Source organism: Phaethon lepturus, unplaced genomic scaffold (genome assembly GCF_000687285.1).
Source record: "Phaethon lepturus isolate BGI_N335 unplaced genomic scaffold, ASM68728v1 scaffold20783, whole genome shotgun sequence".
Taxonomy (NCBI): Eukaryota; Metazoa; Chordata; class Aves; order Phaethontiformes; family Phaethontidae; genus Phaethon; species Phaethon lepturus.
In genome coordinates, this window is record NW_010527273.1 from 94 (window position 1) to 13383 (window position 13290).

Here is a 13290-nt window from a genome sequence, read left to right on the forward strand (position 1 = left end):
CAGCCGAGAAAGGGAGTGATAGAGCAGCTTTGGTGGGCACCTGGCATCCAGGTCCATAGGAATGGTTTTAGTGACAACATTTATAACATAGGTCATCTGCTGAAGTAACCCCAAAGAGGGCCCAACAGCTTTGGTGGAGATGTCTAGACAGAGGGCTTACCAAACTTCAGTGCTGGCCTCTCTTTCCTCCTAGTGACTTCTAGGGGATAGCTGTTACTCTTGACTGCATAGTAAGAAACAGTAAAGAAAATTCCTCTTGCCTCCTTTTAAGGCATTCTTGAAAGTCATTTACAACACAGTGTAATTGTGAATCTTCCATACAACCCTTCACACACTGTTTCTAACTTTAAAGGTGTCCTTTGTCATCTGGCTAAGCATTTTCTGCAAAAGCATTGTATGTCCAAATTCCAAATTATAAAATATAAACAAACTTGATATGGAACTTTATTGCTCCTTATTCCCAAAGCTAAGAGACGACTTATTTGCGAAGAATTAGTTACCCCACCTCTGGCGGCCAGTGACAATGGCAATATTCATGATGTTTCTGACAAGTCATTGTCTCCTACCTCACAGCACTTGAAAGGACTTTCCTCTTGTGGCATAGAAGCAAAGACCAGAAACACTGATACTTATGTGCCAGAAATTCTGATACTTACATGTTGGGACCTGGTTCACTTCTGCCCTTGTTCCTTGCAGCTCTTCTCCTTTGCTATCAACACACCAACAATCACGAAGTTCAAAGTGGCTTAATGGAGCGCTGAAGTCAGTATAGGGTCCTGGGTAATAGGCCAACTGCTCATTCAGAAGCTGCCAGAATATATACGGATCCAGTAAAATGTTCTCAGATGCAGAGGTCACATTTCCTTCCAGCACTTCAGGTGGGACATCAGCAAAGGAGGAATACCTGGTGAATGCTGGGAAGACATTCTGGTGCCCAGCCTCATACAAAGCTTTAATAAAAGCTGAGAAGCCTTTGGAAGACACCTCTTTGTATCCAGTTATGATGTTCAACAGATTACCAATGGGCAGGGTTTTGCCTTCGTTGTTCTCTGCAATCCACCTTCTGTACCACTCAAAGGCTTGCTCAGAAGGTCCACTGCACTGCACCTGCCTCCAGGCACCGCCAGCATCACACTGCGGGAGGTGAATGCTGGAGAGCTGGGACAGAGCACTGGGGTCTGACAGCAGGAGTTTCACAACCTTTAGAAACTCCTGACCAGCTGTTACTTGACAAGCGCTTGGGCCTGGTGAAAAGAAAAACATGCACAGCACGTCTCACGAATGCACCGAAGATAGACAGTACCCCCGCCCTCCCAGTACGATAAACACCCTTACTAAAACTTGGCCACTTATCCCAATACTAACAACAACATTTCTGGCCTGCTATTAAGAGGGCCAATGCTATTAAGCCTCCTTGCTGAACGAGGGTAAGATTTCCAAAGGCATGTAAGCACTGAAAGATGCATATAGAGATTTTTTTTTTTTTTTTTTCAAATATTTGAGCACATTAGGTGCCTGTATTTCTTCCTGGGGAGGATAGGTGCTTGATGCCACTAAATGCTTTCCTGATTCTGTTCATACCAACTAGGTATTTTCAGATATACTTGATAATCTGGTAGTTAATTCTTATTGAGCCAATCCCTGCAAAAGCAAGTATCTGAATAGTAGGATAATACTGACTTTATTTCCCCCTGGACCTAACCAGAATTTTCAGATTCTGTTGTCCTCTCTTCCTGTTCTCTACTGAATATTGCAGCTGAATATAAAAATATCATCCTTCAAAATGGTGGAGTGAGTTTGTTTTGGAAGCTTTTTCTGTCATCTCCAGAGCCAAATTTCATTTTCACAGAATCATAGAATAGTTTGGGCTGGAAGGGACCTTTAAAAGTCATCTGGTCCAGCCCGCAAGCAGCTCTGCAAACCCAGCAAAACACAGGAGCTCATCTCCTTTCCAGCACCAAAGAATTATCAACCTGTTTATTTTTGACTGCACTACAGATGGGTTGCTAGATATAAATCCTCTAGCAATTCAGATCATTGCAATACATTTCCCACTACTTCTGCAAACTGATATTCAAAGGAGCTCCTTCACTATGTCCTGCTATCATCTGCTGGATACTCTGCTATTCCTTCCAAAATAAGAAGCAGGTTCTTCTCTTGGTCTGCTCTCCCTGTTGATGTGCCATTTTCAGTATTACATTACTAGAAGGGCAGAAGAGGCAGTTCATAGTCTATAAGCAAGACGCAACAACCAAACTGATGTCTGACAAGTCATTTGTGACTCACTTTTCTGGCCTGACTGCATGACCTTTATGAGAACCCTCTCCTACGCTTGGACTCCTGTGACATCCTACCAAGTGATGAGCCAGTGACTGTGACCAGGTGACTTGGTACTGGAAGTAAAAGGGTTTTTTCACTTGGCATGGGTCACATTCAGTTACACGGATGCTCCAGGTCTTATGGGCATGATGGATGTTATACACACTGGCTACACACTTAAGCAGAGACAGATGCTAATGACACACTCGTTAACAAGGCAAGACCTCAGGCTCCTCTGTTTTGAGTGTGCATACCCGAACCCACTGAAAGAAGAGGGGACCATCTTTAAGACTTAGGATATCAAGGTTTATGTGCACTGTGTTTCCCACTATTCCCCTGCAACTGAAGGGCTGACTCACTTTCCTGTTAGGGGACAATATTGTTTACATGCATCATCCATACATTTCCAGATATAATCAGATATGAAGAAAGAATCATGAAATTCCAACACAATAAGGAAGCATCTTTAAAGTCCCAGCCCCTAGGACTTACATTGCATCGACTTTCCAGCTTTTCCCCTTATTCCTGGAATAGTCTTGCCATTCAAATCAACACAGAAGCAATTTGTCCCATAACACTGGAGTGGCAGAAAGTCTCCATCCTCCGTACAAGACGGAATAAAAAGATCTGATCCCGCAGGGAGGCTTTGCTTCAAATTTTGCAGGTTTCTCCTTTGCTTCTCACAATCAGTGGGACACCTTGGACGTTTGCCTTGAACCCTTGAGCCTGGAACTTCCTTACCTGAAGTGTCCAAACACCAGCATTCCCCTGCATAGCACTGAACTTCCTCATACCTCCCCTCCTTGGTGCATGTTGGAACAAACAGGTCCCGTGGCTCCTCACCACAGTCTTTGGATCTCAATGCTAATTTCACAACTTCACCTAAATCTTCAGCAATGCTTTTCGGGACAGAAATCACTTGTTGAAGAAAAGTAAAGAACTCTGGTAGTTCCAGGACAGAGGAAAGGAATTTCATCATATTCTGATTGTCCTGTAGAGTTACTGTGCGGCCAAAGCTGTCTACAAGAGGCTTACTCAAAATGGAGCTCCCCTTTGAAACCTCCAATGAAAATGCCTCAGCTGATTCCAGAAGGCCTTGGCCATTATCCCTCTGTGCCACATCATCCTGTGGGAAAAACTGGCCAATGCTGTATTTCCCACTAGTGCCAAGTGCCCCTGTGAAGTTAAACTGGATCAAATTCTTCAAGAACCTTCTTCCAAAGAGGTTTTCTTGGAAACGCTTTGGATTGGCAGTAAATTGCAGTGCCACTTGAGCCAGTTCCCTGGATGGGAACATCCCCTTAATGGCTTCACTAAGGGTGGTTTCTAGACGAGGAATCTGGCTGGCATACGGGCTTTGTGCAACTGGAGACAACAATCCAGAGTCCAGAAACAGCTCCTTGAAGGTGGGAGGGCAGGGTCTTGAGAAGCCAGCTATGTTTTCCAACTGCATATCTGGCGTAGAAAACAAATTGGGCTGACTGAAGGACCCAGCAGGGCCATAAAAGATCCTTGACAAGGCACGTCGTCTCTCAGAGATGCACATTTGTTCTTCACCTAGACAGAGGTGGGGGTTTTTTAATGCAAATTTTAGAACTTCCAAAACCTGTAACTCTATGACTATCTTTCAGCAGTCTCAGCAGAAAGCACCTAAAAATATAGTTTAACCTGTCTCTAGTTCCTCAAGTACACACCATGCACATTGATAAGGAAATTTGAACTGTTGTTGAATATGGTCTATAAATAAAATTCTGCAGTCAAGACACAAAGTGAAAGGAAACATTTCTTCACCACATCTGAGTTGCCTGCTCTGTAGTCTCTGGTTCTGTTGTTTCCCAATGTAAATCCCCATTCCTATTCCTATGGCTGAAAGAACAAATAAAGTCTTTTCCAAATATGTTAACTCTCTGGTAGGATGCCTGCTTCTAATGAAAACCTCCAATTATCCAGACATGATATATGAACCTAAGAAAGAGAAACAGACGGCAGAAAAGCAGAAAGTTATTTTAACCAATGCCCACTAATGAGAAATTTATGGAGGCTTCCTACCTAGATCTTATAATAAGAGGTTTGAAAACAAATCGTTAAAATTAGCAGGAATAGAGTGCTAAGGACCAGATGGCATTCACAAATGAGCCTAAAGGAAAAAAAATACAAAGTTTCAACAAAAAATAGTGAACTGTCAGGGTACCAACAGTGACCCTGGCAACCCACATCCTGGGCCAAGCTATGTCATAGGTGCGTCCGCATCCGGCCCGGTTTGCGCGTTCATACACAGACAGCAATGACTCCAAGTTAGGATGCAACACATCACTGAAGAAGAATCTCTGAAAATACCACCTTAAAGCTCAAAAACCATGAAAAAAAGGAAAGACTTAGTAGATATAAAGACATTGAGAACCAAACAGGCAGAAAGGTTATGGCACTGACTGGATCTCTGGAACGCACACAGCAGCTTGAATCATGTGCCACACCATTGCATTTCCTTGAAAAGTATCAGAATTATAGAGAAGAGATGCAGGAATAACAGAATTATAGAGAAGGAAGGCAAGAATATGAGGACAGAACAGATTTTCCAGTAGGAGAGACTCTTCAGCTTGAACAAAAAAATGTGATAAAGGTTTTTAAAAACCAGGGTTCTCCACATCATTCACAACAGACAATTACTATTCAGTGTTTCTCACAGTACAGGAATTAGAATGGTCCAGAAGTAGAGCACATAATTATGATCAAGAAATTTATTGCCAGAGGATGCCAGGAAGAATAAAAGGTTAAAGACCAGTTAGGCAAATCCTTGGAAGATCACTCCGTAGAGAAGTGCTGAACACAATGATCTGGGTTCAGCCTCCTGTCTGGGGACTCCCTAGCCTGCAGGCAACAGGGACAATATATGGAAACTATACGCATTTCCCATGTTTCCCACGCTTTCTCCCTAAGCACCACTGTCGTCCCTGTAGAGGACAGTATGATGGATAAACAGCTTTGGTCTGCTCCAGCATGGCCTCCCTTGCTCTCCCTGCCCCACTCCCATTTATTCCACATTCAGACAATACGACAAAGAAGTCATAAATCCTGTTATCAGTAAGGATTAAAGCTGGAAATCTTAAAAGCTGTTAAAATAGATTAGCAAGCAATCTGAGGCTCTGCGGTCAGCATCTTTCCCACTCCTCCTTTCACACCCTTGTCCTGCTCCACAGGTTCTGACAGGGGCTCAGGGTCCCTCACAGTGGTTCCTTTGTAAAGGCATTCTCTGTAGGATGGGCCCCTTCTGTTTGCAGTGTTGGCTCTTGGTAAGAGGGATGAAGAACATTCCTCTGGGGACCAATAAGTTCGTGTAAGCCACAATCCCGCAAGTATGCTAATATGAAACAAATGTAAGATCACAGTCTTTAAACATTCTCCACTCCCACCCACTCTTGCATCAAATCGAAGCAGAGTGAGAAGGAAAAAACAGAAAAGCACTGCTGGGGTGAATTTACTGTAAAGGTCTGAAAAGGAGCATGTCCCTATCAGGACTGCCTGGTGTCCCAGGTCACGCGAGTACGCAACGTGCTACCCACGCCTACGCCTCTGACTCCTCCAGCGTTCACGCTGCTGAGTGTGAGAGTTGAAGATATTACGGAGAAATAAAACAGCAGAACTGGAGACACGCACGTGGCATGTAGCTGTCTGAACACAGGCTGCAGCTATATCCTCATGAAATACCTTCCTGGGAGTTAGTCTGCAAAACCTCTGCAGAAATCTTTACCTGCTTAAATTTCCTGAGTCTGCCAATAAAAGCTGCAAGCAGCTTCAAGTCATGACCCGCCCCCACCCCCCCCCCCCCCAAAAAAAAATCATCACGAGAGCTCAGCAAAGCACATTCAAAGAGAAAGCAACCAGTCCCAACACATGGCGAGGCATCTCAGAGGTCCCCTTGCAATCCCCTTGGTGATCAGGGTTTTTCATGCTAACATTTTCATTTCACAGAGAGCTGCCTGTGCCCAGAGCACTCTGAGCGACTTGGAGCCGTGACACCCCGAGCAGGTTCCACCTTCTCGGTCTGCGCGGTATGACTGTGTCTCGCAGACACAGCAATTACCTGCCCCGAAGTCAGGCCCCGCGTTAAGACCTTGTGCTCCCCCAGCCCTCCAGCGCAATCCTGGATATTTAGGTAGTGTGCTTCGGAGTGAAGGTTTTTAACTTTCCTCTTCCCTGCGGCCCTTTGACATTTCTAATGTCATTTCCATTTGGGGCGCTGATTTGATGGTGTACTCTTCAGGAAATCCCTCAAATCCCAAACTCATACACCTTTTCTGAATTGTTTGGGGTTTTTTATGGGATTTGACAATTTTCACAGCCAAATATGTGGTGACAGAGATGGGGAAAAAATGCTCAGGATGAGAGATGCCTTAGAAATTCCATAGCATTTCACCAAAGGACGGAGGTAAAACCCAAAACCACCATCACTGGCTTCCTTATATTATCCCAGATATTCTGACTTAACACCCCAGCTCCTGGAGTCAAGAGACAGATACCACAGCTGCATAGAAAAGCCTTGCCATATGCAAAACTAAAAGGCTAAAGAAAGGTCACAAAGTAAAATGAAAGGAATATGATATTTAATAATTTATTAGAATGTGGCTCTTAACCCCAGGGAGGTTTTTGCATCTCAGTTTTTGAAGACCAGAATCTGTCAGAGCCAAGAAGGGAACTGGTCCTCTGGGTTTCTTTCTAAAGACACCGAGACATGTGCTCATTTTTTTCTTTTCCAAACCTCATACATACCGCAGGCCGGGGGCTGTCCTCGTCTCTTTGTGCCCTGAACCTCTTGCCCTTTGGTGTCCACACACCAGCACTGTCCTCCCTGCTGACACTGCACTGGTGTGTAGCCCCCATCAGTATCACAAGACGGCACGTAGGCGTGCTGGTAACGCTGGGCTGCGTCCCGCTCAACCTCACACTTTGAGGGGCCTGGAAAAACAGTGAAGAAAATCAGTATGCGTTAAAGAGGGAAAGCTTAAAGTTTCAGAGCCATCTCTGCTTGATCCCATTGTTTGCCTATTTGGAAGGGAAAAGAAAAAAAAAAATCTTTAATTTCCTGACTGTTTTCGGTGAAACTTCAAGTACCAGCCCAAAATGCAAATTTTCCATCTTCTTTTCCCCTGTAGAGTTGGCCGCAGGGCTTTCTGCTGTAGGTATTTATTTCTGAAAACTAAACAGAAAATAAAACCTCAACACATTTTCCAGCCATAGTCATGGGTAGGTGGAATAGCAGCATCTCTCTTGTGCTGGAGGCCCTTAATGCAAATGCAAATCTGGTCAACAGAGATAGATGTGTAGCTTGGGAGACTGAGATGAAGGCAATTATCAACATTTCTGAAAAGAACGAGGCATTGCTCCTGCAAAAGGATCTGTACTTGACTGTGAAGATTTGGTCTGGGACCACCCAGTTTCCTTCATTTCCCTCTACAGGGGTCTGAAGACCCTATTCCTTTCAAACTAGCCTTAATGGCAGAGAAGCCAAAACTCTATAAAGCAAATTTTCTGAGATTTGATCTCTCCAATACTAAACTCCACCATTCCAACAGAAATTTTGCTTGTTTATATAAACCTGCAATCCTACAGCCTAAACATTTCTCGCCTTCAAGAGCTTTCCAGCTACGCTCAGCTACCAGGTTGAGGCAGCATGAGCATCACATCAGAACAAGCTGTTCGTTGAGGAAGCCTGACAGCTTTCCTGATGTGCATGGATGGCTTCAGGTGGTGGAGTCAGCAGCTGAGGAACGTGGTCACATCTCCATCTTGTGGCTGTTACAGCTTCATCTTTGCTGATAGTTACTGCATCCCCAGCTGCAGCCAGAACTTATTGCACACCACTGTGCAGTGAGAAGGGGGAAGATGTTTTCCAGACTCCCCAGAATTATCAGCTCATCCCAGAAACAGAAAAACTGTGTGATTATGTGGCCAGAAGACTTAACATCAGTATCTGCTTAATACCTCTGGTGATGCAAACTCCTTAGCGAGGGTCAGACAGCAGTGTCAGAGGAATTTGGATGGGAGGATGAATCACAAAATCACAGAATCATTAAGGTGGAAAAGACTTTTAAGATCATCAAATCCAACCATCAACCCAACACTGGATCACACCAGGGGGTTCAAAGTCCCCCCAGCCAAGGCAATTCTCTTGGGATCTGGTGTAGGAGAGAGAAGGAGGTACCTGACCTCCTGTCCCACAGAGTTCACTGCCCGTAGGCAGAGAAACTCTCCCCATTTGCCTGCCCCAACCACGGAGGGAATGGAGCCAAGGGCAGATCCAGAAGTTCAGTCTTGCTGGTTAAGGCACTACAAACTCTTGTGTAACCTCCTGGGGATCGAGTGCACTGTGGCCAATGTAAGATCCTTCCTATTTCTGAGTGTACCGTCATAAATTAGGGAGCATTTTGTCAGGATGTTAATGTAATAAATCATCAGATCCATCTCCAGAATCTCAGGACAAGAGGTACGGACAGTTCAAGAGCTTTCAACTAATGCAAACTTCAAGTGCGTGGGAAAGAGCTGGTCAGAGGACAGGTAGAATCTGCTGGTGAGACTGTACAATCCAGAGGTTCAAAGCCAGCTGCAGCTCAGCGACCTTGATTCTTGCACTGAAACAGTGATGCTATATGCTTTTAGTGCAAGAGGCTCCTAGAACAACTCTACCCAATGGCAGCTGTCACATATAAGCTTGAAAATTGTCACCTTATTTACACGGTATCACCTGGCTGCTACTTACACCTGAACTTGCCAGAGGTAGCTAGCTGAACCCCCAGAAACCGCCTCTGCAGGATCCGATATATGCTGGTCTCCGTGAATGTGCGGGCAGGCTCCGGGGCAGAGAAAACTGTGTCGTAAACTTCATCGAGCAGCAGTTCCAAGCCTGGGAAAGAGAGACTTTTAGCACAGAGCCTGGTTTTAAGACTGAAGTCACCTGCTTTACACCAGAATAGCAGAATTGGAAGCCTATCAGGAAAAAGAAAACCAGTCTTCTAAAGAGGCCAAATCTGAACGTATACTGCATTACCCTAATGCACCACACCATACAACCCACTGCTGAGTGCCCAGTCATTAGCTTTTTGCCTTGTCATCTACCAAAACGATCAGGAGGAACATCCAGTGTGCTGTGGTTTTGTTAGGTTCAGTTTGCAGTAGAACAACTCATGTTTTTGGGAACTGATGTTTCCAAACACCAATTCCTAATCATCTTGGTTGTATACCTTAAGTAAATGAAAGATGTGCAGTAGTTACTCTGAGTGCACAAATATTTGGAGAATTTCTCACCCTTGTGGGAATGAAATGCTGAGGTTCTCATTTACCATCTAAATTTGAAGCTATCATGCTTTGCATTTTCCTGAGTTTGGTTTTTGTTTTTTTAAACCCACAATATCTAAGGAAGGACCTGGAAGTCCTCAACCTCCTCATTCCTCCTTCCTGGAAAAAAACCTTTCTTTTTTCTAAGGTGTCCCATCAACTATTAACATTCCTAAAAATGAGAGAAAAGGAAAGATCATCTGATGCCCCTGTCCACAGGGTGTTGGACTGGATGATCTCTAAAGGTCCCTTCCAATCCAAACCATTCCATGATTCTACCTGAGCAAGAAGAAAATAGTTATTCTCCAGGCCCTTTATATTCCCCTGCATTTACGAATTGGACTTATCGAATATGACACAGCTTTCTAGTGTGGGCAGAGTTTGGATGTGCAGAAATCCTATTCCACCATCCCAAAAAGGACAGGATTAGCTCCTGGGCAGCGACTCCACTTGCTGCTGACTGAAGCACTGCTACTAAGGGTGGGATTTCATCAGTGAGCTCCAGTCTTTCCCATGGGCACTACACTTCACAGTGGTCTTATCCCTGTGGGAATAAGACTGAAGTCCCAAAGGAAGCTGAAGACTGATAGGTGTTATTTGGCCCTTTCCCGTGGGAATTCAAAGCCGCTTAAGTTAAAGGATCAGATGTTGGAGGGTACTTACCGGTGTCTGCTAACTCTCTCCCCAGGCTGTCCGCGCAGTAACAGTACCCAGAGACCTCCGGGAACATCTCCCGCAAGGAGCTGAACGTTTGGAAAGCCTCCGGGAGCCTGGAAGGAAGAGCAGCCTCCTGTGAAGAGCCTGGGGAGGCACGTCGACAGCAACGAAGCATCATCTGTGTTTCCCTCCCAAATTTGTGCGGCAAGAATGTCTGCACAGCACAAAGCCATTACAAAGCCCTTCGGTCTCCTTGTGGCAACCAGGTTCTGACATGATCCAAACTGGTGTTTCAGCAGGCAAACAAGACTCCTAATTGCCATTTTTTTAAGCACAATTTTTTAAGAAAACACAGGACAACATGATCTCCCTTCAGACAGATTTCTGACCCTTCCTAAGCTGGTAATCAGCATTTAACAGTCATTTTCAGTTCTAGTCTCATCTTTGAAAGCCTGTCAAAAAGTGCAAAACAGATGGACGTTGGCTTGATGTTATTACAACACCCGTTCATTAGCTCCTTTCACAAATCTGCACAGAATGGCAGAGTGCCTAAACATACAGGTTGCTTCCTCTTCCCTACATGCTGCGTATGCTTTCTGCACTGAATTAAGCACAAAAGCTGATAAAAACCTCGCTAATCTTTTTTTCATTTTGAGAGCATGGCTCAACAGATTAAGGAGAAAGGCTTTTTAACATATTACAAGTAAGATTGACTCTTACTTCTGGAGATCAAAGAGACACCAGTTTCCAGTATAATACTCTAGGAGTGACGACAGCCAGATTCCAGCAAAGCAATGATTTAGGAAGGAAACTTAATACGGCCAGAGTTGGAAAAAACATAATAAACGCGATCTTAACTGACAGACACTCTAGGGTTTCTCCAAGCAAACAGAAGATAATTTTTTCTAGATTCAGGCAATATGACCAGCGGAAGAATTTTGCAAAGTTCCAAAACAATCGTATTATTTTACAGAGACATACCCTTACCCTGAAATACGATAAAGGTCTGGTGTCCCCGCTGCATGTAGCTTATTTGGGAAAAATCTAACAACAGGGAAGTGGAATTTCCTGCTCAAGACTTTGAGAATTACCCAAAGCAGGTTTTTACCAGGGAAGGACACTTAGCAGTAAGAGTAATGGTAGATTAGGCCCCGATCAACTGGGGGAAGGTTAACGTGCCAAAGCAGTTTACAGTTACCCTGTGAAACTGGGACTATGACCAGCCTCCATTCCGGTGCCACCCTCCTGCAGCCTCGGGGCTGCTCTCGCACGTGCGGTCTGCAGCGTCCCTGGGAAGCCCAGCGCAACGCCGGTCGGGCTCAGAGCCGGCGGCATCCCGGCGGTCGGGTCGGAGGAGTGGAGTAAGGGGCCTTTGCTACCTTCAAGAGTTTGCCTGAGAGCTCTGCCACCTCTTGCCGGGAGAGCTGAAGACGTTCCCGCTTCCTCAGTATACCAAAGCACGAGCTGGGGAGTGCCCAAAGCAGCAGCAGCCCCGGGCAGGGGAAGGGGCTGTCCCAGCGTTTCCCAGCAGTGCTCCTGGCTCAGAGCTTGCACATCCCCGTGCAGCGTTGCTCAGCTCTGGCACCCTCCCGTATCATCACGATAAAAGTCTACTGACTCCCTCCACTTTGGGTGGTCAAATCCTGCCCGCTGCTGACGCTGGCATGCTGAAGGCAATCAAAATGTCATACTTCGGGGCACAAAGGGACTTCTGTCAGCATTAAAACAATGCGATTTAAGAAATAAGCAGCTAAATACCATCTTTCTATGGTCTTCTATGTACATTTCTATGTCTTCTATGTACACACGGATATAAGTGCTTCGGGGCATTTCAGGAGCTTTCTTCTCCCGTGCACTGGCACTGCCCAATCAGGAAAATCATCTTTTCTCCTCTTAGGAGCGCAACGCCCCTGTGTTCAAAGGCAGACCTCTGCACCGCTCATGTCCTTGGAGCCCATCACCTCAGCATCTCAACGGCTAGCTGAGTGAAACAGGATGCACCAACTAATTCTGCATGCTGCTTTCTTTCATCTTCAACGTTAAGAAGTCACATGCATAATTATACTACATTTTTATGGGGCAGGTATGTAGTCACATCCTGTCATTCTGGTTATTTTTGTTCCAAGTTGAGACTACAGCTAAATAAAGTACAAACAGGTATAAACTGGCCCACACAAACAAGAGGAGGTAATTTTGCCCACCTTACTTGGAAAACTCACTTCCTACTGCTTTGCTTCTTTTCTTAGCCTCTGTTTTTTCACACCCTCCAAGATGAGTAGTGATAACACAGAGTACCAGTGATAACACAGAGACCCAGTCCAAAACAACAGCTGAGGCAAAGTTGACTACATTTAAGTTATGGATACATAAGCAATTACAGGAATGCTCGCACTCAAAAGCATGAGAAAGTAAATAAATGTGAGGTTGTTGACCTTTTCTTCCAACTGTGAGTCTCTGCTTTTGGCTTCCAGCAAAGACAACTCATTACTGATCTTCAAAAGCAGGTTTGCAAGTAACCTCTTCTATGTTCGGCTCAAGTTACAGCTGCCTTTCTCACTGACTTTCTCACTCAGAAACAGAGGGAGAAAGCCAAATCATGTTTTTTTCCACTGCCAATTAAATAATACATAATAGGGCAGAACCTCCAGTGAGCTGGGATAAAGACACTGACACAAGGTCTTCAGTCTGATGAAAATGATAGCAAGAAAATAAAACAAGATCTCCTTGACTTTGATTTTTTTATCGCTCTCCCCAGTCTGCCACAGGGCCTTTTATATGGCTGCCCATGCAAGTAGGACCCAGGCACAGTCTAGGTAAAATAAGTAACAGCAGCCAATTTGCCAGGGTGAGGCAAGAGATTTGGGCTCATCTTTCTTTCCAAAAGTCTTCCTCTTGGGAAAGTCTTAGCTCTAAGCTTCTGAATTTCTCCATTTAATTTTTTTAACACACTGATTTATTCTGGAATATTTATGAAGCTGTAGGGAA

At 44.8% G+C, this 13290-nt stretch overlaps 1 protein-coding gene across 1 annotated transcript in view; it reads right to left on the bottom strand.

Annotated features, from left to right (window-relative positions):
* Positions 1–656: 656 nt before the first annotated feature.
* LOC104617904 (thyroglobulin-like) overlaps positions 657–13290 on the bottom strand; it is a gene marked incomplete at its 3' end in the record, with an annotated part of 18517 nt that continues 5883 nt past the window's right edge. Inside the window, exons 6-10 of the mRNA XM_010283344.1 lie at positions 10312–10418; positions 9074–9217; positions 7087–7272; positions 2812–3876; positions 657–1244 (exon numbers count right to left, since the gene is read on the bottom strand). Of these exons, the coding sequence (XP_010281646.1) occupies positions 657–1244; positions 2812–3876; positions 7087–7272; positions 9074–9217; positions 10312–10418 (2090 nt within the window). The remainder of the gene's footprint in view (positions 1245–2811; positions 3877–7086; positions 7273–9073; positions 9218–10311; positions 10419–13290) is intronic.